General features: G+C 39.9%; 1 protein-coding gene across 1 annotated transcript in view; it reads right to left on the reverse strand.

The window, feature by feature from the left end:
* Window positions 1-9,018: 9,018 nt before the first annotated feature.
* Window positions 9,019-26,024, reverse strand: part of PCOLCE2 (procollagen C-endopeptidase enhancer 2) — a 72,091-nt gene continuing 55,085 nt past the window's right edge. Inside the window, exons 6-9 of the mRNA XM_033122058.1 lie at window positions 21,550-21,704; window positions 16,709-16,792; window positions 11,627-11,794; window positions 9,019-9,589 (exon numbers count right to left, since the gene is read on the reverse strand). Of these exons, the coding sequence (XP_032977949.1) occupies window positions 9,459-9,589; window positions 11,627-11,794; window positions 16,709-16,792; window positions 21,550-21,704 (538 nt within the window). The 3' untranslated portion in view covers window positions 9,019-9,458. The remainder of the gene's footprint in view (window positions 9,590-11,626; window positions 11,795-16,708; window positions 16,793-21,549; window positions 21,705-26,024) is intronic.

A 26,024-nucleotide genomic window follows, 5' to 3' on the forward strand; every position in this document is an offset into this window, starting at 1 on the left:
TAAGAACAATGGGCATACCAGAAGGCGAAGAAAGAGAGAAGAGAACAGAGAGTATATTTAAACAAATAGTCAATGAGAACTTCCCAAACTTGTAGAAAGAACTGGATCTTTGAATCCAAGAAGCAAATAGAACATCTAATTGCCTCAATCCCAACAGGCCTTCTCCAATGCACATTGTATTGAAGCTGTCAGAAATGACAAAGGATCCTCAAGGCAGCCAGGGAAAAGAAGACGGTAACCTACAAAGGAAAGCTCATTAGATTATCATCAGATTTTTCAGCAGAAACTCTACAATCCAGGAGGGAGTGGAATCAAATATTCAAACTATTGAAAGAGAGAAATGATGAGCCAAGAATAATATATCCAGCAAAGATATCCTTTAGATATGAAGAAGGAATAAAGACATTTCCAGATATACAGAAGCTGAGGGAATTTTCTAACACATGACATGCACTACAAGAAATACTGAAGGAGGCTATTCGACCTGCAAAAATGGATAATTTGTGACAACCAAAACATAAAAGGGGGGAGAGTAAAGGCCTGAACCAGAATGGAGAAAGTAAGCATGCTGAAGAAAATGGAATACTCTAAATATGAAACTTTCTTTTGCATAAACTTAATGGTAACCACTCAAAAAAAAAATCCAGAACTGAAATATATAACGTAATAAAAGAAGAGGGAAAAATCACAGAGTATCATCACACAGAAATAACAGACAACAACAAAAAGCCGAAGAAACAGTGGAGACACTGTCTTACCAGAAAACCAAAGATAGAATGATAGGAAATCCTCACATATCAATAATCACCCTAAATGTAATGGACTGAACTCACCAATAAAAAGGCACAGAGTAGCAGATTGGATCAAAAAACTAAACTCAACCATATGCTGCCTCCAGGAGACACATCTCAGCTACAAGGACAAACACAGACTCAAAGTGAAAGGGTGGAAATTGACACTCCAAGCAAATGGTATCCAGAGAAAATCAGGTGTAACCATACTGTTAACAGATGAAACAGACTTCAGAGTGAGAAAGGTAACGAGAGACAAAAATGGACATTTCATAATGATAAAGGGGGCTATACAACAAGAAGACATAACAGTCATCAATATTTATGCCCCCAGTCAGGAAGCATTGAAATATGAACTAAGCAACTACTAATAGAACTAAAGGGAGAAATTGACTAAAACACAATTTTAGTAGGGGACCTAAATACATCCTTCACAGCTATGGGTAGATAATCCAATCAGAAAATAAATGAAATAGCAGCCCTAAATGACACATTAGATGAAATGGGCATAACTGACATTTACAGAGCACTTCATCCTCGAACATCAGACTATATATTTTTTTTTCTAGTGTACATGGAACATTCTCAAGGATAGACCATATATTGGGACATAAAACTAGCCTCAGCAAATTTAAGAAGATTAAAATCACACCAAGCATATTCTCTGATCACAAGGCTTTGAAATTGGATATCAACTGCAAAAAGAAAGCAGGAAAAACCACAAATATGTGGAGATTAAACAACATACTTTTAAAGAACATACTTTTAAAGGGTCAAAGCAGAAATAAAAAGAGAGATCAAAAGATACATAGAAACAAATGAGAATGAAAATACAACCCACCAAAATTTTTTGGGATGCAGCAAAAGCAGTTTTAAGAGGGAAATTATATCATTACAGGCCTATCTCAAACAAGAAAAATCCCAGATAAATAACCTCACATTACACCTTAAAGAACTAGAAAAAGAACTAATGAACCCAAGGTCAGCAAAAGAAAGGAAATAATAAAAAATCAAAGCAGAACTAAATGAAATAGAGAACAAAAATACAATAGAAATATTTAATGTGACAAAGAGCTGGTTCTTTAAGATTAATAAAATTGAGAAATCCTTGGCTAGACTCACTAAGATAAAAAGAGAAAAGACACTAATAAACAGAATCAGCAATGAAAGAGGGGAAGTTACCACGGATGCGAAAGAAACACAAAGAATCATCCAAGAATACTATGAAGGACTACATGCCACCAAATTCAATAACCTAGAAGAAATGCACAAGTTCTTAGAAACATATGGCCTTCCTAGGCTGAATCACGAAGAATTGGAAAATATCAATAGACCGATCACCAGTAAGAAAATTGAATCGGTCATCTGAAATCTTCCCAAAAGCAAAAGTCCGGGACCAGATGGCTCACTAGTGAATTCTACCAAACCTTCAAAGAAGACCTAATACCTGTCCTACTCAAACTCTTCCAAAAAATTGAAGAAGAGACAATACTCCCTAACTCATTTACGAGGCCAATATAAGGCCTGATACCAAAACCTGGTAAGGATAATACACAAAAAGAAAACTACACACCAATATCTCTGATGAATAAAAATGCAAAAATCCTAAACAAAGTTCTAACAAATCGATGCAACAATGCATTAAAAAGATTATTCATCATGACCAAGTGGGGCTCATCCCAGGGGCACAAAGATGGTTCAACACACGCAAATGCATCAATATGATACATCACATAAACAAAATAAAGGACAAGAATCATATTACTATATCAATCGATGCAGAAAAAGTGTTTGACAAGATACAACATCCGTTTATGATTAAAACGCTTAATAAAATAGGTATAGAAGGAAAATACCTTAACATAATAAAGGCCATATATGACAAGCCCTCAGCTAATCTCATAGTTAACGGTGAAAAACTGGAGCCCTTTGCTCTACGTTCAGGAAAACGACAGGGCTGTCCCTATCACCTCTGCTTTTCAACATAGTGTTGGAAGTCCTCGCCAGAACAATCAGGCAAGACAAAGGAATAAAAGGCATCCAAACTGGGAATGAAGAAGTTAAATTGTCACTGCAGATGACATGATGCTATATATAGAAAACCCCAAAGACTCCACCAAAAAGCTGTTAGAAAAAATAAACGAATACAGTAAAGTTGCCGGCTACAAAATCAGTGTAAAGCCCATTGCATTCCTATATAGTAACAATGAAATCTCAGAAAAAGAAATTTTTTTAAAAAATTCCTTTTGCAATTGCAACAAAAAGAATAAAATATCTAGGAATATAAAGTTAACCAAGGATGTGAAAGACCTATATGCTGAAAATTTTAAGCCATTTTTAAGAGAAATTGAAGAAGACACAAAGAAATGGAAAGACATTCCATGCTGATGGATTGGAAGAATCAACATAGTTAAAATGGCCGTATTATCCCAAGCAATCTACAGATTTAATGCAATCCCCATCAAAATCCCAGTGGCATTTTTTAAAGAAATAGAACAAAACAATCATCAGATTTGTATGGAACCACAAAAGACCACAAATAGCCAAAGCAATTCTAAGAAAAAAGAATAATGCTGAAGGTATCACACTCCCTGACTCCCTGTACTATACAGGGTAACAATAATAAAAACGGCATGGTATTGGCAGAAAAACAGACACACAGACCAATGGAATACAATTGAGAACCCAGAAATAAAACCACATAAATATGGACAGATAATTTTTCACAAAGAAGCAAAAAACATACAATGGGGAAAAGACAGCCTCTTTAATAAATGGTGCTGGGAGATTGAAAAGCCAAGTGCAAAGGAATGAAACTGGACTGCTATCTGTCACCATGTACCAAAATTAATTCAAAATGGATCAAAGACTTAAGCATAAGACCTGAAACAATAAATTGCATAGAAGAAAACATAGGTACTAAACTATGGACCTTGGTTCAAAGAGCATTGTATGAATTTGACTCCAAAGGTAAGGGAAGTAAAAGCTAAAATAAATGAATGGGACTATATCAAACTTAAAAGCTTCTGCACAGCAAAAGAAACCATCAACAAAATAAAGAGGCAACCAACTGAATGGGAGAAGAGTTTTGCAAACAGAGCCTCTGATAAAGGGCTAATATCCAAAATATACAAGGAAATCATACAACTCAACAACAAAAAAACAAACAAACCAATTGAAAAATGGGCAGAGAACCTGAAGAGAGATTTCTCCAAAGAGGACAAATGGCAAATAGATATAAGAAAAAATGCTCAACATCGCTAATCATCAGAGAAATGCAAATAAAAACTACAATGAGATATCATGTTACCCCTGTTAGAATGGCTATCATCAAAAAGATAAATAGTAACACGTGTTAGAGAGGCTGTGGAGAAAAAGGAACCCTCATACACTGTTGGTGGGAATGCAGACTGGTGCAGCCGCTATGGAAGGCGTGTGGAGGTTCCTCAAAAAATTAAGAATAGAATTACTGTATTACCCAGCCGTCCCTCTCCTGGGTACCTACCCCCAAATCTGAAAACATTTATCCACAAAGACATATGTGCTCCAATGTTCATTGCAGCTTTATTTACGGTGGCCAAGACATGGAAACAACGAAAATGTCCTTCGATAGATGAATGGATAAAGAAGTTGTGGTATATATAAACAATAGAATACTATTCGGCGGTAAGAAAAGATGAAATAGGACCATTTGTGACAACATGGATGGATCCTAAGATTATAATGCTAAGCGAAATAAGTCAGACAGAAAAAGTCAAGAACCATATGATTTCACTGATATGTGGTATATAAAACTGAAAACAACAAAAGAACAAGACAAACAAATGAAGGAACAAAAACTCATAGACACAGACAATAGTTTAGTGGTTACCAGAGGGTAAAAGGGTAAACGGGGTCTAATATATGGTGATGGAAAGAGAAGTGACTGGGTGGTGAACACACAATGTGATATATAGATGATGTAATACAGAATTGTACACCTGAAATCTATGTAACTTTACTAACAATTGTCACCCAATAAACTTTAATTAAAAAACAAAGAAACAAAAAAACTATTTAAAAAAAAAGGAAGATATTAAACTTGTCAGGTACTATTTGAAAAGAATTTTGAGGAGGAAAACATACTAGCAACCTCAGTAACTCATCCAAAAATTGAAATAATTCTGTGAGGTAATTATAAAATATTTCAAATTTTATACTTTTTAAAATATTTTAAATATTTTAAAATTCATTTGTCCCATTTTCTATTTCAGTGGAAATAGCAAACTCACTCACTGTATTTTCTATAATGATTGTTTTAAATTATTTAACTAGTTGGGAACTCTTATTCTCCTCTGTATCCTCAGCTTAGGCAGTGCTGATGGTGAATGGCACAAATTTGTTGAATGAAAATTTGACCTTTATCTATTAGTGTAAATATCCTAGGACTGACATTCAATCAGGTACCCCCTTGAACAATTGCGTTCTCTAGAATCAATTTCATCAAATTGGATTAGAAGAAAACTTAGATCACCTACTTCAAACTTCTAATTTTATAGGTAAGAAACTGACATTTTCAATAATTTGTCCAAGGTTGTCGGAGATCCTGTACTCAATTTATTGCTTGTCTCAGATAAGATATATCCAAAAGCTTTGCTCTTTTGAATCAATTTCTCATTGTAAGTTCATCTTGCTCGGAGAACAGAACTTAAGACATCTAGTCCCTGCTTTTCTAAATGACTAATTTATTAAAGACTTTGAATTTATAACCAAGGACAGAAATGGAGACCAGTGAGATAAGTAAGAGTCAGAGGGAAAGGATGAACAGTGGGGTAGTAAACATAAATAGAGGAGGAGTCAGTCTCAAAAAATAACAAACCAGGCCATGGGGGAAACAAGGGAATAGAATGGAGAAACTGGTTAATTTTATTTCTCTACTACTATATCCTGATCAGTTTGGTTATTCAAGGACGTAGAAACAATTTAAGACCTAGATGGGATCTCAGAAAGAATCCAAAACAAATTTATCATTTTGCAGTTAAGGGAACTGAAGTCCTCCCAGTGCTACACCAAAGGAGTCCGCGTGTTTCTCCGGGAAGCTCTTAATTGCATTATGTAACTGCTAATATTAATTTCTTGTTTGTGAGATAAATTAATTAGCTGTATGCAGTCTTTAAGCTTGTAAATTTTCTTAATAAATTTCTATACTTATAAGCTCCACTTCACTGTTTCAATCTAACCTAATTTTAGTATCAAAACACCACAGGGACACCCTTCAAGCAAAAAATAATGTTTCAAATTTATATCTAATCAAATTTTAGCCTTTTTAACCTAATTGTTGACTTTGTTTTTAAGAGGAAGAAGCAAATGATAAAAAGCAAAAGTTAGGATTTTAAATAACAATTTTAAAATTCCTCAGAACACATTTCTGTGTGTGTCGCAGAGCTACTCTGTCTGAGCACCAATTCTGTACATCCAGGTACTCCCACACATATACATCTATAGATCCTGTGCTAAGAAGAGGTTGCGACTGTGTGAATAATGACCCTCATGTATTTAATTCAAAATGCTTAATTAACTAGAAAAGACAAAATAAGATTCAATAGTTTGTCCTTGGGCTAGAGCTTATACAAGTGTATACCAGGGGTGCCAAAAAATGTATACAAGTGGACACTTTGGTCAACATGGCTCAAGCAGTAGTTCGCCGCAATCGAAGTGTCTGAACGGTGATGGTAACCACTTTGAGCACCTCTAGTAATTGCAGAAGTCAAATGTGACTTGTATTCATCGTTTGTTATCGGTGTATATTGAGTATTACAATTTTAATAGTTTTCCTTTCTTAAAATGTGTATACATTTTTTTTTTTTTGGCACCCCTGCTATATATACATCTAAGGGACAAACTTGTGAAACTATTAATTCTAATCACTTACCTGCAGGCTACTTTGGGTTTTCTATTTGAATAATTGTATCATCTTTGCATCATAATAGTCTTATTTTTTCCTGTTCAGTATCATTTATTTGTTTTTGTTGCCTTGCTACGCTGACTAGACTCTGCAGTACAAATTTTAATAGAAATATTGATTTCAAGCATTATTGTCTTATCGCTGATCTTAAAGAAAATGCTTTCAATATTTCACCATTAAATATGAGATTTGCTGCAGGTGTTCTTGTCAGCTTCAGGAAGTTCCCTTCTATTCATCGTTTGTTCAGGGTTTACTTTGTCATGAATAAATGTTGAATTATATCAAATGCTTTTATGCATTATAAAGATCAAATGATTTTTCTCCTTTAATCTATTATGAACAGGGCTTAACAGAAGCTTTCCCTGTTCTATTAAGAGTTGACCTTTGTTTAACTCACCTAGTTATCTGATAAGACAGCATGTCACCTATGTTGTTCGGCAAACGGGCTCATGGTGAAAATGAGCCCTGGTTGGTAAATTTCACTGGTTTTGGAGAGACTGTGATTGAACTGTAAGAGCTCTAGGGGAGTCACAGCGTTGGGCTCTTCTGAGTGTGTAACCCGTAACTAGGCCTCTCGTCTATGAAGAGTCTGGAACCTATGCCTATGGAATTCTTGCAAGAGATACTGGTTTCTGAGGAGATGTGGACTTTCAGCTGGAGTGTTTGCACCCACCTGACATGAATCTTGTCTCCTGGCATCTGAGATGTCATTAGGGAGGCCAAAGAAGACAGCTTATGGATGACTGTGAACTGCTGCCGGGTGCTGCAGACTCCCAGGAAGAATACTTGGCACGGTCCTGCTGAGCAGTGGTCCCTGTGCCGTATCTTTCTGAGGATACTGGTACCGAGAGGCCTGTGGTCCCCTCACGAGACTGAATGTTGAGCTGCACATAAGACCCCCTGCTTGGCACTGCAAAGCTATTTGTGCCGTGAAGTATGATCATTGACTTTCCAATGTTAAATCAATCGTGTTTCCGGGATAAACCCAACATGATCACGAGCTACTTTGTTTGTTGGATTTCGTTTGACAATATATTGCTTAGGGTTTTTGCACCTATATTCCTAAGTGAAATCAGACTGGTGGTTTTTCTAAATCCTATTGTCTGTTAAAGTTTTGCTATTAAGGTTATATGAATCTCATAGACAGTATTGCTGAGTGTTACTTCTTCATTTATACTCTGGAAGAGTGTATGTCATGTGGGCAGTATTTGTTCCTTAGATGTTTGGTAGACGTTCTAAGTAAAACTCTCTGGGCCTAAAGTTTTATTTGAAGAATTTCAAATAAATATATACTGACTGAATTTCTTTAACGGTTATAAGACTATTTAGGTATTCTATTTCTACTTGAGGCTGACTTCATAAGTTCCCCCAGGTAGGAGTTCGTCCACTTCATCTTTTTACCCCTTTTTCTTTCAACTGTTCTGTGTCTTTATGTTTTAGATATTTCTTTCAAAGAGCACATAGTTGGATTTTTACCCCAAAGAATATTTCCCCTATTTCTAAAACTTTGGTTCTACTATGGGAGGCCTTGGGACCCAAGCATTTGTCCATCCCTAATGTTCTTTCTGCCTTCTCCGGAGGGATGGTAGTGCCCTCCCCTGGAGTTCCTGGCCGTCACCTCCCGAGGGCTGGTGGCCACACCCGTGGCAGGAACATCGGCATTTTAAGCAGCTGTGTGTGAATGATGGGAGTCCTTTCACAGTTCTTCCATTACAAGGGAAAATAATTTTTTTCAAAGGCAAGGGCAGAGGACAGAGCGTATGCTCGCTGACAGCCTGATCCTGTTACCTGGGGCGACAGTATACCAGTTCACTTATAATTTTAAGTCCTGTAAGATGACCAATCGTGATTTAGGCTATGGAAACAAGGATTGGACTGTCCAAGTCAGGAGAAGGGCTTTCCTGTGGGGCAGCCAGGCTCTCTTGTCGTGTTGGTGACGGCGCTGGGTTGGGAATTAGGACTTGCAAGCTTGATCGCCTGTGGTCTCGTGGGGCACGTGGGCTTGGACAACTTGCTACATATACCTGAGCTTCAATTTCTGTTATAAAATGGAGCTGAACTAGATTCCCGAGGGACACCATTCGAGCTCCACCATTTCCTGGTTCTGCAGCAGAGAATTACAGTCTGTATGTTCCTGGATCCATCTAGCCCCAAAGTTCTTGGAATGAGAATTCTTTCTGCAAAGTGTAAACTGTTACAAGGGCAACCTTACATGTACATAGCAGGGAATATTCACGTCACAGTGTCCCATTTTCTATAAAAACAAATTTGATGGTTGTTATATAAGCATTTAAAATATTTTATTAAGCATCGATTTAAAAATGCAAGAGAAGAATATACCACCTTGGAGCAAATGCTTGAAGGTAAAACAAATACCACTATAAATATTGCACTTATAAAATCTTTTTTACATCTTCACCAAACTCATTTTTAAAATACCCTTTTCCAGAGATGTATAAATAAACTGCTTCCAAACTGTCACGCTCTGATACACTTAGTTTCCTCTCATGGCACTAAGTCTGCAGGTTTCCCGTCGTGTCTGCTCTTGCGGGGCAGGCACAGAACTTCCACCAGCGACGTCGGAGGTCTCCGACCCACATCATGTGAAGAGTAAATCTTTCAGAATGCTCAATATTTAATCTTATAAGACTGTTTTTCTACTGAGAAAAATAGATCTTTCAGAGGCAATGACAGAAGAAAGCTTAACTTGACACAGCTCACTGTTAACATTGCTTGTTTTCCAAGGCATTCAGGAACTTCTGGTTCTTGGTCTTGAACATCATGATAAAGCTATTTGGCATGATTTTGCCTCGCCCATCTTCACCCACTTGGCCCATAATAATGTAATTTTGACCTAAAGCAAGAGAATATAAACTTAAGTTTTTCTCTGTGTGCGTGTGTTGGAAACAACTTAGGCCATAACTTACCTCTAGGTAAATGGTCTGTAATGTTACCATTTTATACATTTATTCTCTCTAGTACAAGATCTGGTTTCAGGCTCTCATCAGAAAACATCTAGAAACTGAGTAAGTGTCCAGCTCTGCTAACACTGGGAACTGGCTGGAAAGATTAGGTCCCGCTGTGCTCAGCTCTGCAGTGCTGTAGGTCTGTTTACTGAGTGTCTGTCTGCCAAGAACCGTGCACTGTGTTCACGTGAGAGGCTCTCCTTCCCCGAGGCGCCTGACAAACCATCCTCAGATGGCCTCTCAAAGTTCCGCAGTGCTTCTGGCTTTCCCAGGCATTTGGCCGCTAATAATTCCACTGTCTTCTGTCGTCTTAAACTTTCCCCAATATCTCAAGTATCTATACAATGGAAGTTTCTGGAGGGCATGGCTGGATCATGTGCTTCTTTGCATTCTTACAGTCACTGGCAAAAAACCACGTACTAAAAAGTACTCATATCTGTTATACTATTTTTGTATATATCAGTGTGTCTGACTAAGAGGCCTAGACTGGGGCAGAAGCTGCGGTACGCTGGGTTCAACTCTGAAGATTCACGGTGCCTCAGAAAAATCCATAAGTGAAGCGCATATTCCCACTACCTCCTTTGTTCTCCCACTTCCCTGGTGTGTCATGAGAGAGATATGTATTTCTTTTCCTCCTGCGTAATCCTTCAGCTGTGGGCTAACACGGTCATCGTGGTGATCTCAAGCCTGTGAAAGGTTGGTGCCCTGGGCAGGAGGATGCCACCGCAAGGCTGGACTGCTAGCACAGTATGCGACCTTGAAATACGCATCTAGATGTGCATTATTGGCAGTTCCTGGCAGTCCTGGAAAGAAGTGTTATCTCTTACAGAGCTTTGGCTGTTCCCTCTGAAAAGCCAACGTGAGGCCGCTGGCTTTTGACTTTTGTGAACAATATGAATTCAAAGCTTTCTTGTAGTGAATATTCTATAGTCCTCTCTGTGTGTGTGTGTGTGTGTGTGTGTGTGTGTGTGTGTGTGTGTGTGTGTGTTTGTTTTGGTTGTGGGAGAGGTTTGTAACAAGACTGAGGAAAGGAATGAGCTGGGATTGGATAGGGAAACCATGGCGCATCACACGGTGGAGTACCAGCATTACCACCATTCCAAAGAGAGAGACCTACCCATAGGTACTGTTTGTGCAAAGCTTCTACATACATATCATGTGTGGGAAAACTGCCGTAGAGTATGTATAGCGTGATCCATTTGTGTAAGAGTGTGTGTACATGCTTCATGTGGAGACAAACTTTCTGGAGAGCTTTTCATAGTGCCACTGGGCTTGAAACGGAAAAGGCTTCACATTTTATTTTATATCCTTCTCTATTTATTCAAACTTTTTAAAAATCATAGAACATACATTACTTTTTTTTGAAAACACACTGCTTTATAAGTTAGAGAACTTGTTACCAATAATCATGTGTCTCTGGCTCTGAAGTAACTTTTCTTTTTCCATAATTTCTCGTGACAAACTCATTCCCAGCTATGGATTTAATGGTCCTATATCTGAAAACGATCCCCAGATAGTTCATTCTAGCCCTCTAGTCCTCTCTTCTGAACTTCAGCTCTGAATGAATTTCCTTTTCCTTGCTTAATATTTTCCTCAGACACCTTCAAGGCGTCTGAGGTTAGACATCTCTTTCTCTGGGACTGCTCCTCTACGTCCGTTCCCTACTGGTCTAAGTGCAAATGTTTCTTGGACTCATGCATTTCCACTACCTCATCTTCTTTCACAAATGACAAGACCTGGAATTAGAGCCTAATTCTGCCAGACCGCAAGGCCTCCAGTCTGTGCCAGACATGGGCAATATGTGAGCTTCCCCAGACCAGCCACGGCGTGGACAGAGCTGTGAGTTGCTCAGATGGGCTGTCTTGTTCCTTTCTCTGTCCCTGAGTTCCCCTAGAAGAAGGACCAAAGGTCCCCTCCCTACTTACCTCTTCTGAGGAGAGGGCACTGCTTGCAGACCACGACGACCTTGGCACTCATGTTCTTGCCCGCCTGCTGAATCGCCAAATTTCCTTCTTTGTAGATGTTAATGAGTGAGACCGTGGCGTGCAGACTCCCACCTCGAGTGACGGTGGTAATGACAGTGCCGGCCAAGACTGCAGAAGAAAATATTTTGGAAATAGTGTCACAGTAAAGGCAAATGGATGTGGAACTGAAAATCATTTGACATTTTTCTAAGTTTCAGATAGGAAACATTTTAATGTTAAAGACAAGGCCCTAACAGAGCTATCAAATTTGATTCTGTCACCAAAACTGAGGTTAAACAAAGGAGTCATGCAGGTGTGATGCTGCCCAGGTTGTTGACATCTTGGTGAGAAACGTAAGTAGCTGCCACATTGCAGCCTGTTACCGAGACAGGGCTTCTTCATCACGTCTTACCCAACCTGCGGATCAAGTACCACTTAAGGTACAGGCTTAGGAGCCTCACCTGCACATATGCAACAAGACCTTGAATCTTAAGAGGCAACCCCATGCTAGGAGGATTCATGAGGGGTCTGAGCCACGGGGTCTTTGTGTTCATGTGGGTGGGCGCCTGCCTTCTGTGTCTCCCCCTACCCTCTCTTGAGCTGTCCTCGCTCCTGAAACTTTGGTTCATCCCATGGGTCCTTATCTGTGTCTAATTATCAGTAAATATCTGTCTTTTTCTGGTCTTTGGTATTCTCTTTCTTATCTACCTTGTGTATCTCATTTAACAAGAATAGAACTGAGGTATAACTTAAAACATTTTCTTGCTTAAACAACAACAACAAAAACCTCTAGTAAAATGCAATTGCTTTTCATTATGTCACTCTCTCTTTTCTCCACTGTGATACTCAGAGAAAAGAGTCTCATTTCTGAGCTGCAGAAGGAAAGACGCTGTGTTTCTCCAAGGCGTCCTTTTGGCACTTTGATGGGACAGTTCTGTGTGGTGCAGGACTTGCACTGAATGACGTTTTTAGGAGCCTGCCTGCCCAGAAAAACAAGTAGCTCTCCCTAGTTATTGTGACAACCAAAAACTGCCTCTCAACGAGTGTTACCAATGCCAGCTGAGAACCAACAGGCCACTGGTGATAGTATGTGGTCATTTTGCCATGTACATGAGTCACAGTGGAATAAATAAAGTTTTGGACTTGGCTGAATGACCTTTTCAGGGTAAAGTGAGAATTCATTGCTTCCGTAGTGTGCAAAGCTCTTAAAATCAGAATTCTTATCACCTTACTTTGATTCCTGGTGATGAGTGTTCCCTGCAAAATGTCAGTCTGTAGCCAGGAGGAGTCAGGCGGCTCCAAAGGACAGGGAGGGAGATTTCCTTCAGCACCTCCTACAGAAGACTGAACTGGAGGTGGTGGCTATGACACCTGGTGCTATTGTTTTCATTTTTATGCTAGTTACTTGAATTTGAGCATGCAAACTCCAGTAGGATTTGGGGCCTTCATGTCACTGCAACATAGTTCGTCTGGGCTGCAGACAGGATCCACTTCAAGGCTCAGAAAAAGGAAGCAAAGCCTCTCTGGGAGGCCCTTTGGTTTGGGATAACCTATTTAGACTAGAGTAACTTTCTTTTCCTGATAAAACTGTTTTTTTTTTAATTATTATTTTTTCAGTTATAGCTGACATTCTGTATTATTTTATAATAGTTTCAGATGTATAACATTTATATAATTTATTAGACATTTATAAAATTTATACAGTGGTCCCCCTGTAATACCCACCTGGCACTACACATAGTTGTTGCAACATTACTGACTATTCTCTATGCTGTACTTTACATCCCCGTGATTATTTTTTAAAAAGATTTTCATTAAAAATATAGCTAACATACAATATTATATTAGTTTCATGGGTACATGAAACTAATTATTCAACATTTAGTTATTAAACATTTATATACCTAAAGAAGTGACTGCCATGATAAATCCAGCAATCATTTCTTGTCTGGGAAGCTCTTTATTTGTACTTTGATTCTGAATGACAGTTCTGCTGGGTAAGTAATCTTGCTTGTTAGGTCCTTGCTTTTCATTACTTTGAATATTTCCTGCTAGTCCCTTCTGGCCTGCAAAGTTTCTGTTGAGAAATCAACTGACAGTCTTTTAAGATTGTAAGGGCTCTTACAAGAGCCCTCTTATAAGTTACTAGTTGCCTTTCTCTTACTACTTTAGGATTCTCTCTTTGTCTTTAACCTTTGCCATGTGTCTTGGTGTGGGCCTGTTTGGAGTCATCTTGTTTGGGACTCTCTGAGCATCCTGGGCTTGTATATTTATATTCTTTGCCAGGTTAGGAAAGTTTTCAGTCATTATTTTTTTAAATAGGTTCTCAATCCCTTGCTTTCTCTTTTCTCCTTCTGGTATCCCTATGATGTGAATGTTGTTACGCTTGATGTTGTCCCAGAGGTCTCTTAAACTAACCTCATTATTTTTGGATTCTTTTTTCTTTTTCCTATTCCAGTTGGGTGTTTTCTGCTACTTTGTCTTCCAAATTGCTGATTCAATCCTCTGCTTCATCTAATCTGCTGGTGATCCTTCTAGTACATTCTTCATTTCAGTTATTATATTCTTTACTTCTGTAAAGAAGTAAACTTACTTTTTTTTGTTTTATGGTTTCTATGTCCTTTTTTATGCTTGCTATCACTTTGTTGAAGTTCTCACTAAGTTCCTTGAGCAACCTTATAACCATGGTTTCGAACTCTGTCCCTGGTAGGTTTCCATTTTGTTTAGTTCTTTTTTTGGAGTTTTCTCCTGTTCTTTCATTTGGGATCTATTTCTTTGTTTCCTCATTTTGGCTGCCTCTGTGTTTGTTTCTATGTATGAGGTAGATCTGCTATGTCTCCCAGTATTGGCCAGGTGGCCTTATGTAGTAGGTGCCTTGTGGGGCCCTGGCACAATCTCCCTGGCCACCTGTGCTGGGAGCTCCAAGAGTGTCCCTTCTGAGAGTTGTGTGTGCCCTTTTGTTATAATTGAGCCTTAATCGCTAATGGCATGTCAGTGGGTGGTATTGGCCCTCAGGCTTACTGGCTGTGGGGTTTGTCCACATCCACAGCTATAGGCTGCTGTGTGGGAGGCTTACCTCACTGAGTGGGATTTGCCCCAGCAGGCTCTGGTGCATGCTGAGACCACCCTTTATGTATACCGCTTATGGGACTAATTGGACAGTGTTTCTGCTGTTGTCTGAAGCCAACCTCCAAGTATGTTGGTTCTGGGGCCTCTTGGGAGGGACTCAGGCCCAGGTCACCCACTGCCTGTGACTGGCCAAGGACTAGCTGGTAGGCGCTACAGAGTGATCCGCGGTTGTTTACTGCCTCTGCTAAAGTTGGAGACACATGGGACAGGCCACACTGTGAGCAGAGGATGGCTGCAACCCATCCCGGGCCTGGGGTAGCTCTGCCAAAAGATAAGATACCCTGAGACCAGCTGCCACCTGCCAGCTCCCTTACAGTTCAGCCACTGATAAAGCTTCGTGCGGTATGCCAGGATCTCAGGGAGTCACCAGAGTGGGAAGAGTCGTGGTCACCAGGTTAATGTAGATTCTGGTTTGGTGCCAGTGCTCAGCCTGGAGCAACTCAGCAAGTCTCAGAGCACACCGAGGTCAGTTGCTGCCCCCTGGGGCCCTGGGCTCTGATAGTTTTCCGAGAATGAGTGCAACATGGGTGGGGTTGCCTGCTCGCAGAGAAAGTGCCTCCAGCATTGGGGCAGTTGGGTAGGGTGGGGTCCCAGTGGAGCTCTCCAGACCAACTCAGATTCAGATTTGGCCTGGGCAGGAGGGTCAACACAGGAAAGACGGTGCCTTTCTTCTTGCTGCTTGGGAGGAGGATATCTCACAGGGAAAATGGTGACCATCCTCAGCCCTTGCCCCAAAGTTACACACCTCAGTCTGCTCCCCGTATGTCTCCAACACACCCCAGTCACCATTCCCCCCCACCCACTGGAGTCCATGACGAATGCCTGGGAGTGAGTGAGTCTGTGCGTGGGCCATTTAAGAGGGTTTCCTGCAGCCTTCTGTCTAACCTGGATGGTAAGAATCTTCACTGTTTTTCACAGCCAGATGTTGTGGGGGCTCCTCTTCCCGCACCAGTACTCTGGGCTGGGGAACGTGGTGTGAGGCTGGGGCCGTTTGTTCTTCCAGGGGGAACTTCCATGGCTGAGATATCCCTCCTGATTCTCAACCACCACATGGAGGTTTGGGGCTAGCCTGTTTCGCATCTCTGCCCCTCCTATCAGTCTCGATGTGACTTCTTCTTTATATCCTTAGTTATAAAACTTCTGTTCAGCCAGACTTCAGATGGTTCTCCCAGCTGATTGTTCTATAATTTAGTTGTAATTTTAATTTGTTCATGGAAGGAAGCAGGCACTGAGTTTATCTACTCTAGCATCTTGGATCTCTCCCCCTGATAAAACCTTTCTTAAATGTTCCTTTTGAAAATAACTAACATAATTAAATTTGGTATCTTTTGCTCTTGAGTGCTTTCCACACAAAGTGTAATTATTTTTATGGGAAAAAGCTCTTAGAAATTCTAAGTCATTAGGTAATATCTCCTCAGGTTCTAATTTATAAGAGTTTCCAAGTGGATTTCAGATTTCCAAGTTTTAATTTAATGCCTTGGGAGGACACTAAAAAGGAAATACTCGAATTTCTTGTGAGAGAGGCTTGGATATGTTCCTAATTTATTTAACTTGAATTATAGATGTGTAAAAAAATACTCAGTACATGAAAAATATGTGAGGAAAAAAAGTATACAGGTTTTTTTCAGGAATACTGGACCATCCAGAATACAGAGTAGCAGTATCAAGTACCGGGATTCAAATTAAGTGTATGGGGAAATAATGTATTTTCTGTATGCATATTTTTCTCAGTTGTGAAATCTAACACTTTGAACAGTACAAGTCAACATACTTCAGTGCGTAGGAAAATATTTTCTTGGGTAAATGAAGCGTGTAAGTGACCCTTTACCATCACATTCGTGGCGATTCCTGTGAGACTAAGCATGCGGTCTCAAGTTTCTTATTAAAGAGAAAAGACTGGGTTTTATTTCTTACCAAAGTTACTTGAACAATAATTGCTCTCCAGAGTCCCCGTCCATCTACACTTTTGTTGACACAGGGCTACCGTGGGTTTTAAACCTTAATTCAAAGAAGAAAGACATAAGATTGAGGAAAATGAATTCAAGTATAATTGATACTTAGATATAAATCTATCAATTTAAAATTACTATTTATTTCCCCGCGCCACTAATCTATCATTGCAATGAAATAATTAAAAAGCATGCAAAAGAAATCCTTCACACTACCAATACTGTTCCAATTTCCTCAGCGTAACTCAATACCCTCTGCTGAATTTTAAACCTGAGATCAAAGATAACCCAAATTTAGCCCTCTTCTCTTCTTTCTTTACATATAACTAACACTACAACTAAAAATAGACATAGTCTCCATGTGCCCTGTTTAGAAAAACCCAGTACAACAAATATGACCTCAGAAAATATAGGTTAATTCTTCACTTTACGCAGGGCATCCTATGGTGTTCCCCCTGAGGATAGAGAGAGCTTTTGTGGTGCATTTAAAATGTGCAGTTGCCTAAATGTGAGTAGTTTTTTAAAAACACCACTCATGTATAAAGTGTGCTATATCTGTAATTAGATGTAACCAATTACTAACCATTTATGTTGAGCGTGTCACTGCCTATAAGGATATTAAGAACTGAGAAGTAGACAGACTGAAAAGTAAAGCTAAACAGATAAATGTAGTGGTTCTCATTTGACAATGTCTGGAAATGGTTTTGGTTGTCACATGAGGAGGTGCTACGAGTATCTAGTGGGCAGATTCCAGGGATGTTGCCAGACATCCTACAATGAACAGGACGGTGCCCAACAGCAACGAATTATCTGGCCCAAAATGTTAGCAGTGCCAAGGTTGAGAAACCATGGGTTAACAAAATGAAAATATTTAATCCTCATTATCATCATTAAAAATGTTTCAAAAATAATGGCTAATTATTCACTTATATGTGGTCATATCCTAGGACAAACTAAACAAAACAACTGTAACAGAATTGTGCTTGTTGGGTAAGAATTTGCAATTGTAATATTGCCCTTCTAATATGCCCTTCTAATACTGACTCTTCTGGAAATTTGTTATTTATTTATTTACTCTTAATTTGTACCCCTATTTAACTCCAAAAATGGTCTGAAGTGGATTACAATATTAAAATATATACAATTTAATGTTAATATATATATAATAGCTTAAACACACACACACACACACACACACACACACACACACACACACACACACACACTTTCTATTTTTTAAAGAGAAAGAGCTCAGCAAACATTTAGAGGGAACATTGTACCAGAAGTTGGAAACCCAAATCTACCTAATTAACTGAGTCAAAAAGTAGTGGCATTAGTGGTTGTCGTGTCCAATGAAAGGGCACCCTTCTACATGGACCACTGGAAACCAGCTCCTTCTCAGCCTCAGAACGTCACTCTGGAAGGTGGATGGGTGCCTGACACTGTTCCCTCTCTCCCTGCGGTAGATCCCTGCTCCCTGCCCTGCAGTCATCAGCTATACCACCCTGACCCTCCTCATCCTATGTCATCTCTCTACCGCCCTGTACTCCGCAGCGTGGCATCTGGTTCTCAGCCTTCCTCTCTGCATGCTCCTGTGACCATCTTGGTGGGTCCACCCTGATTGTGGATGATCTTTCTCAGTGTTGGGAAGTCATCCTTCCCAGAGACTTTCCCTCTGCTCCATCTCAGAGGGCGGCTCACATGTCCTCCTACTAAAGTCATTAGTCACCAATGTCTCACATTTAGACATCCTCATATCCAGTATAGCCTCCTCCCCTTCAAGCGTACTTATCTATTTACTCCCATGACTACTTCCCCAGCCCCATCTTTAGAGGTTCAGCACACTGCCCTCTCATTTCCCCCATCCATCAACTCTGACCCATCTTTACTTCCTTGGCTATTCCACTTAGTTTCCACAATCCATTATTTCAGTAATTTTCTTGACAAAACCTTACACTCCTTTCCCCTCTGTCCTTCAACCCTGTCTATGTCCTGTAGTAGCTTATTTTCTCTGTGCCTGCACTCAGAACTTCATCAAAGTGACAAGCTGTTTAGTGCATCAACTCACTCTCCGATTTCCACAGCCGTTTTCACATTCTTTCTCTAACCCCCCAGTTCCCCATCCTCCTTTTCTTAGCAGATTACCTTGCCTATTTTCTAGAGAGAACAGAGATCATAGAAGAAAATGTCCCCAAGATCACCACCAAATCTCTGAGTTGTCTTTTTCTGTACCCCCTCTCTTTGTTTCCTCCTCTGAAAGAAGAAGATACCCCACATCTGGTCTAATGTCTGTCCATCTGTGAGTCCTCTGGAGGTCACACCTTTCCATCTTTGTAGAAATTTCCTCCTCAGTTTATTCCTTCTGTCTGCTAATATTTCCTCCTTTGATGGCGACTTCTCATCAGCTTTAACTTGTTCCAGACACTCAAGGCCTCTCTCCCTCTTTAGGGCCAAACCTATGGAATGAGTTGCTGGAAGTAACTGTCTCAATTTCTTCACCTTTTCCCACACACCCTTCAGCCCATTCTATCTGGCTTCACAACTCCACTTACACAACTCATGCTAAGTTGCTAGGGACTCCAGTAACCTCCATGTCATGAAATCAAATGGAAACAATTTAAGCCTTCCCTATTTGAAGTCTCATCAACATGGCTCTACTGACCGTTTCCTTCTTAAAATATTCTCTTCCCTGGCTTCCATGACACCTGCTCCTGGCTTTCTTCCTTCCTCCTTACCCCTCCTTTGCCAGCATATCCTCCTTTTGAAAATGTTGTAGTTATAAAGATTTAATTCCAGCCCTTCTCTTTTTTTTTTAAACCTAACCTCTCTCTAGGCAATCTCATTCTGGATCATGGTATCTACCATGTATGTGTTGATGACTCTCAGATTTAAATATCTTGATTAAATCCCTCTTCTGGTCTGGAGGTCCATAGATGCAACTTTCCACACGACATCTCCACTTCTGTCTCGCAGACACTTAAAACTCAACAAAGTCATGGCTTAACTTACGAATCTACACCTAAACCCAGTTCTCAACTTTAGTGAGTGGTAACATTATCCCCTGGGTTTTGCCAGCCAGGCACCTGGGAGGCATTCCTGATACCTCCCTCATCTCCCTAGTCCAATTCATCACCAAGCCCTGTCAGTGTCTCCCAAGGCCCTTGGCTTACACAGAGGTCAGCGTCTCTTGACTGCCTCTGTATTTCTGTCACTGGGACAACCACGGGAACCTGCTGACCCTTTTGACCCCTACACTCCATTCACCTCCCAGTGGCCACAGCGATCTTCATAGTGTGAATCTAACCCCGAGCTTTGTTTAAATCCATCAACAGTTGCCTCCACACTTAGGATAAAATCCAAAATACTTGAAGCATAAAGAGAGAGGTGGTAGGGACAAAAGATGAAGCTGTGAAGAGGCTAAGGAGGAAGTGTGAAGGGTCTTCTATGCCATGTGAAGGAGGTAGGCTCCTGTGTTGTCCAATATGGCAATCGCTAGCCACAGAAGGTTTTAAAATTAAATTAAAATTTCAGTTCCAGTGTACCACTAGCCACATTTCAAGTGTTCAATAGTGGCTGCTGTATTGTACGGCACAGGTGCAGACGATGAAATTACGGGGGAGAACAACATGGTCTGCTCTGTGTGTGTGGTGGGGCATGCAGCGGGGAGGTAAGAGAGAGGAAGTGTGGCTACTGACGCTGTGGGCCAAACAGGTCTCCACCTGTTTGAGGCAGCTTTGAGGCAGAAAATAGTGTGATAAAAACAAGTTGAGCTTCATGTGTTTTAATTGACATGTTTAGCAGTTGCAAAACTCTAGGAGATAATTACAAACCCAAGTTTGTAATTTCCGAGAAAGTTTAGGACTGGAGATAAAAGCTGGGGAACCAGTAAGTACCATGGGTGTGACCAGATAATTCACTGTAAAGCATAAGGACAACCAGGGTCCACTGAGACGAGCTGGAGAAATACTGCCCTAGCATGAGGCAGTACACTTCCAGGCCACCAGGTGGCACACTTGGGGAGTGCTCAGAAAAATCAGCTCTTCTCTTAAGTGCCGGTACTGAGGACGGCCCTACCACTGGTGCATACAGAAAACGGTGGGCCATAAAGTTGGGCTTATTTCAGCCTATTTCATATCTTAACCCTAGTTCCTTCCTTCCCATCTGTTTTCTCCTCCCTGGATTTAGATTTTGAGCTCTGTGGCCTGAAATCCCAGTGGGTGGAGCTGACAGGATGTAGAGACTAGATCTAAAGGGACCCACTCCAACCTCTCCATTTCTTAGATCATGCCCCAGATCAGAGTTTTTAAAGTGGCTTCTGTAATACGTCGAATATTTTTGTATGATTAACTCCAATTTGAAAAAATAATATATTTGTATGACACATTTTGGAGCAAAGAAAAAAAAAAAGCCCAAATCAAACCGGCAGATGTGAAAACAGGTGGGTATCAAGGTCCTAGAACTTTGACCTAAAATACTACAATTCTATGTAATAAAAAGAAAAGCTTAATTTTATAAGTGCCAGAAAAGAAAAATAAGACTCGTAATGATCTGTGCCTCTAATAGGGTTCCTAGTAATTTTTAAGTGGTCATAATTTTCTTAGATGACATTTAAAAATTAATACCTTATTATTATTCTTACACCTTATATTTTTCTTTCAATGGAGTCATTATTCTCTTACATATGTTTGCGTCTTATTTAACTTATTTTAGTTTCAAGTATCTTCCTCTTAATTATTTTTTTCCTTCAAAAGAATTTTTGTTATACTCCTTAAGTTTGTGTACAAACTTCAAAACAGAAACACTTACCTGTAGTTACAGGGAATGTGGTAGTAACAGGTGGTACTGTAGTTGTAGGTAATTTTTTTGGCCTGAATTTGTAGTGACCAATAAATCCATCTGCAGTTAAACTTAAGTCTGAGAAAAACTGAATGAGAAGTTCATTTCTCTCAGATAAAATTGGCCTAAAAGAAGGAAAACATGTTTAAATAAAAATACATTTTAAAGTTTAAGCAGCACCTCCCTGAAATGTAGAATTTTATAGATTTCTATTAACTTCTGACAATAGATTACTATTTGTTTAAACTTAAGAGCTAAAATACTTTTACAAGGTGAAAGGCTAAATCTGCTCAATGTTAATGCTAATATGTAACATTACTTAGTGTTTGTTCAGGTAGGCACTGTGCTTTATGCAAACTGTCGAATTTTGCATAACCACCCTATTCCTACCCCCTTTTCATGGACTAGGCAACTGAAGTTCAGAGAGTTCAAGTGATTTGCTCAAGGCCCTACAGCTAGTATGCAGGAGAATCGGAATTTGAACCCAGCACCAAGTGACTAGAGAGACTGTGGCAAACATTGGAAACAATGTAAAAATGGAAACCGTGGCTGGTTCTTCACAAGTACCTCAGGGTTTGGCCAGTCTTGGGAACCATAAGCTTCTTTGAATGAAGACTCTAGGTCGTTGCTGGCCTGGGGAGCTAGGGACGCTGACCATGCAGAAGCAGATGGAGAAATTTGAGAAGCAAATTCCCAGGCCTTGAGAAGACAGCCCCATGGGTTTATCTTAGCAGGCCGGTCCCCCGGGGATAAGAAAGCCATGCAGAGTTTAAGGGGACTTCCATTCCATTTTTAATGAGAGTTTTTTATGCATGCCTGAAATGGAAATATTTCTGTTTATGATATGGGTAGCAGAATGCTATGGAGGAGAAAGCGATTATTTTGTTTTGGTGGTCATGAACAAAATCATTAAAAATTTTAATGTTAAAACTGTTTTAGGGGTTTGCTGGTTAGTGGGTACTAAAAATTTAGTGGCAATAATAACTGAGGCTCAGAAGCTCTTCCAAGTCTCAGGGGATAACTATATTAAAGACTGGAGTTTCATTTAAGCTTTTGCTATTATTATTTAAACAATGGTAAAAATGCTGTTTGGCTAATTCTATTTAAAAACTAATTCAGAAGTGGAAAAATTAAACAAGTTATTTAATTGAGTTAATTGATGGTTTGACTAAAGCCCTCTTTTGAGGCATCTTCTCTGGTCCGAACCACATCTTAGGCATCACCGACAGCAAATGATGAGGCAACTCTTACCTCCCCCTCCCCACCCATCAGCTACTTTGAGTGGGAGTGGGTAGAAGGGAAGGCAGATCTGTACTTGACCCAATCAGTAAGGAAAAATGCAAGATGTTTTCTGCCCTGAAGGTTATTACCTTCTGAGCCAAGGGATAGGGAAAACCACGGAGTGAGCTTCGTGACCTACATAGAATTCTGGTCACAAAAGTGACCAAAGTCATTTAAATAATGCTTCTGAGAATCCAGCCTTTAACAGAAATAGTCCGCCTTGCTTTTGAAAACACATTCCATTAAATACTTAAATACCAACAGTGTGCATGAAACACAATTTTCAACTACAATTACAAACAAAATGTTACTCTTGTTTAAATGATAAAATTACAAAAAGCAGTTATTACAAGCCCAAAAGGAAACCTTAAGACACAAGAAGGCCAGCCTTCTAGCCAGGATGCTATAATTATAGTGTTCATTCACTGCCTTTTCTATGAACTAATCTTGGAAGCATATATTGGAAACTGAATTTTCTCAAGGAAGAGTATTTTCGTAACCCAGTCCTATTTTTGTTATGCTGCTGCTGAGCTTTAGTGTGAATGTGACAGAATAGCAGTGCCATAATGTACTGAGGGCCAAGTGTGGCACCACAAAGTAATGTTACAAATCACTAGAAAGGTGAGAGGAAATCTCAGTCGGATCCACTCCACCCTGGTGAGTTCCGGGAATGGATTGGGGATGTTTCTTATCGTACAGCCAGCAGTGTCACCTGTCTCTACTTTGTCATCCTTCTTCCTCTTCTTCAATCACTTAGGTCATTCAACCACCATGTCCTGCCAACGTTGCCTCCTGAATAGGTCCTGATCCACATCCTTCTCTTCACCTCTGCACCCTTCCCTACCTCCTTGACTTTACCTGGACCACTGCTACAACCTCCTAACCTGCCTCCCCGTTCATCGTGTCTAGGATGGGGGTTCTAAGGGCACTGGTCCCGTCACTTCCTGCCTAAATACTCTTGGAGGGCTCCAATGTCTGCAGGACGTGGAACCAGACCCAACCCTCCAGACTCTTCTCTCTCTAGGCCTTAACTCAAGGTGTAGGCTCAGGAATAGCATATATCGCTCCTGTGCATCTGTATGAACGGAGCTCCCTTTGAGTGGAATAAGTCTCTCCTCCCTTCTGCCTCTGACTCCAACTCTTCCTTCAAGACTCAGATTCAAGAAGCACCGTGTCTTCCAACAAACCTTCTCTGACCTCTGCACCACTTGCCCTGACTGGCCCAAAGGACTTCTCATCAGAAATTCAACCAGGACAGCCCTTTGCCAATTTACCAATCTGCTTTGTTTCTTTTCACTCCCTCCCACTCCTTACCTTTGTCTGTATGTATCTTTCTGTTCCTGGTACCTAACACAGCCCACCACATGGCAGCGGTGTCGGAAATGTTTGCGAACTGAATTCAGTGATGTTGATACGGCACTGAACCAGACACGGGGATGGTGAGGTGATGTCCCACCACCCAACGACACTCCTCCTTCTAGTCATACCTTTGATGGGGAACCCTCCCCAAACAGGTTTTCTCACTTTCTACACTGCCCCACCCCAGAAATACTCTGACTATGGGAAAATATTCCTCTGGTGAAAGTGTTAGCTGATGGCAGGCAGTCAAGCTATTCCAGACAAACTCCTCAGAAGTGAGTGGGCTTATCACCCCCTCCGGCACCTACCCCACCCATACCCGCATGAAGGCAACCACTGCTCTGAATTTTGTGCTTAATCTTTTCTTTCTTTTATCTATAGATTTACCAACACATATGCATCACTGAACAATATATTTTATAGGTTTGCATGCTTTTAAACTTTATATAAATGAAAGGGTATCGCGTGTAGTTTTCTGTTATTTTTTTTACCCTCAATATTATAACGGTGAGAGTCATCCACTATTTTCACGGCTATGTAGTGTGTGCTACAACACAACTGAACTATTCTCTTGTTGATAAACATCTGGCTATTTACTCCCCCAGCCCAGTTACAAACAATATTGCTGAGAACATTCTTGGGTCTGTCTTGTGGTGCACGTGGGCAAACGTATCCGTAGTGGGCACACCAAGAGGGTGGGGTATGTGCTCTATGCCAGGCCACAAGGTATATGCTCGTTTTCCCCTTTATTAAATGATGCCAAACTGACTTCCAAAGTGGTTGTACCAATTTATACTCTTTTCAAAGATTATTCACTGTGTAGCTTTCTTCTTTTGGGAATGCCTTTTCATGTCTTTTACCCATTTTTTTCTATTGAGTTGTCTTTTCCTTATTAATTTTTAGGATTTCTTGATATATTCTGGCACTTAGATCTTTGTCAAACAAATTTGTTGCAAGTATCTGCTTCTGTTTTGTACCTTCTCTTTTCCCTCTCTTGAAAGTGTATTTTGATGAGCAGAAATTCTCATTCAAGTTTCTCAGTTAAGTCCCCAATCCATCTATAATTGATTTTTGTATGATATTACATATGAATACAATCAATTTTTCTCACATGAACAAAAACTGTTCTCACCTTCCTTTGCAATAGGGCATCCTTTACCTGCAGACCTGTGGGTCTCTGTGACGTGCCCAATCTTCAGACACACATGGACGTTTCTGGCCTCTCTTTGGTGTTTTCATTACTCAATCTGTCTATTCCTCTGATGAAACCACACTGTCTTAATTACAACAGTTTTCTGATATGGCTCCATTGTGGTGAAGCAAATCCTCCCTCCAGGTTCTTCTTCAGAACTGAATATCATCTGTCCCACCCCCTGGCTATTCCACGTACACTTTAGAATCAGACTGTCAGGTTTAATGGAAAACCAATTTTGATTTTTTTAAACAATATTGATTCTTCCTAATGAGAATAGCATACAGCTCCATTTATTTAGGCCTTTTAAAATATCTTTTAGTAAGGTTTTATAATTTTCTCTATTAATGCCTTGCACATGATTTTTTACATTTATTATTATTTTATATTTTTGTTGCTATTAAAATAATCTCTTTAAAAATACAAACTTTTAAATTCAAGCAATTTAAGAAAAGATATTTTTGAATAAATTAATGTTTTCAACAAATAAAAACATAAATCTACAAGTCACACTTTAATCTGGTAAGGTATACAATGAATAGATTTAATACATTCAAGCCAGCCTTAACTTCCTGGTCGGCGAGTATATTTTTATCCATTGTTAGATTTGACT

This window comes from Rhinolophus ferrumequinum, chromosome 2 (genome assembly GCF_004115265.2).
Source record: "Rhinolophus ferrumequinum isolate MPI-CBG mRhiFer1 chromosome 2, mRhiFer1_v1.p, whole genome shotgun sequence".
NCBI classification, from domain to species: Eukaryota; Metazoa; Chordata; class Mammalia; order Chiroptera; family Rhinolophidae; genus Rhinolophus; species Rhinolophus ferrumequinum.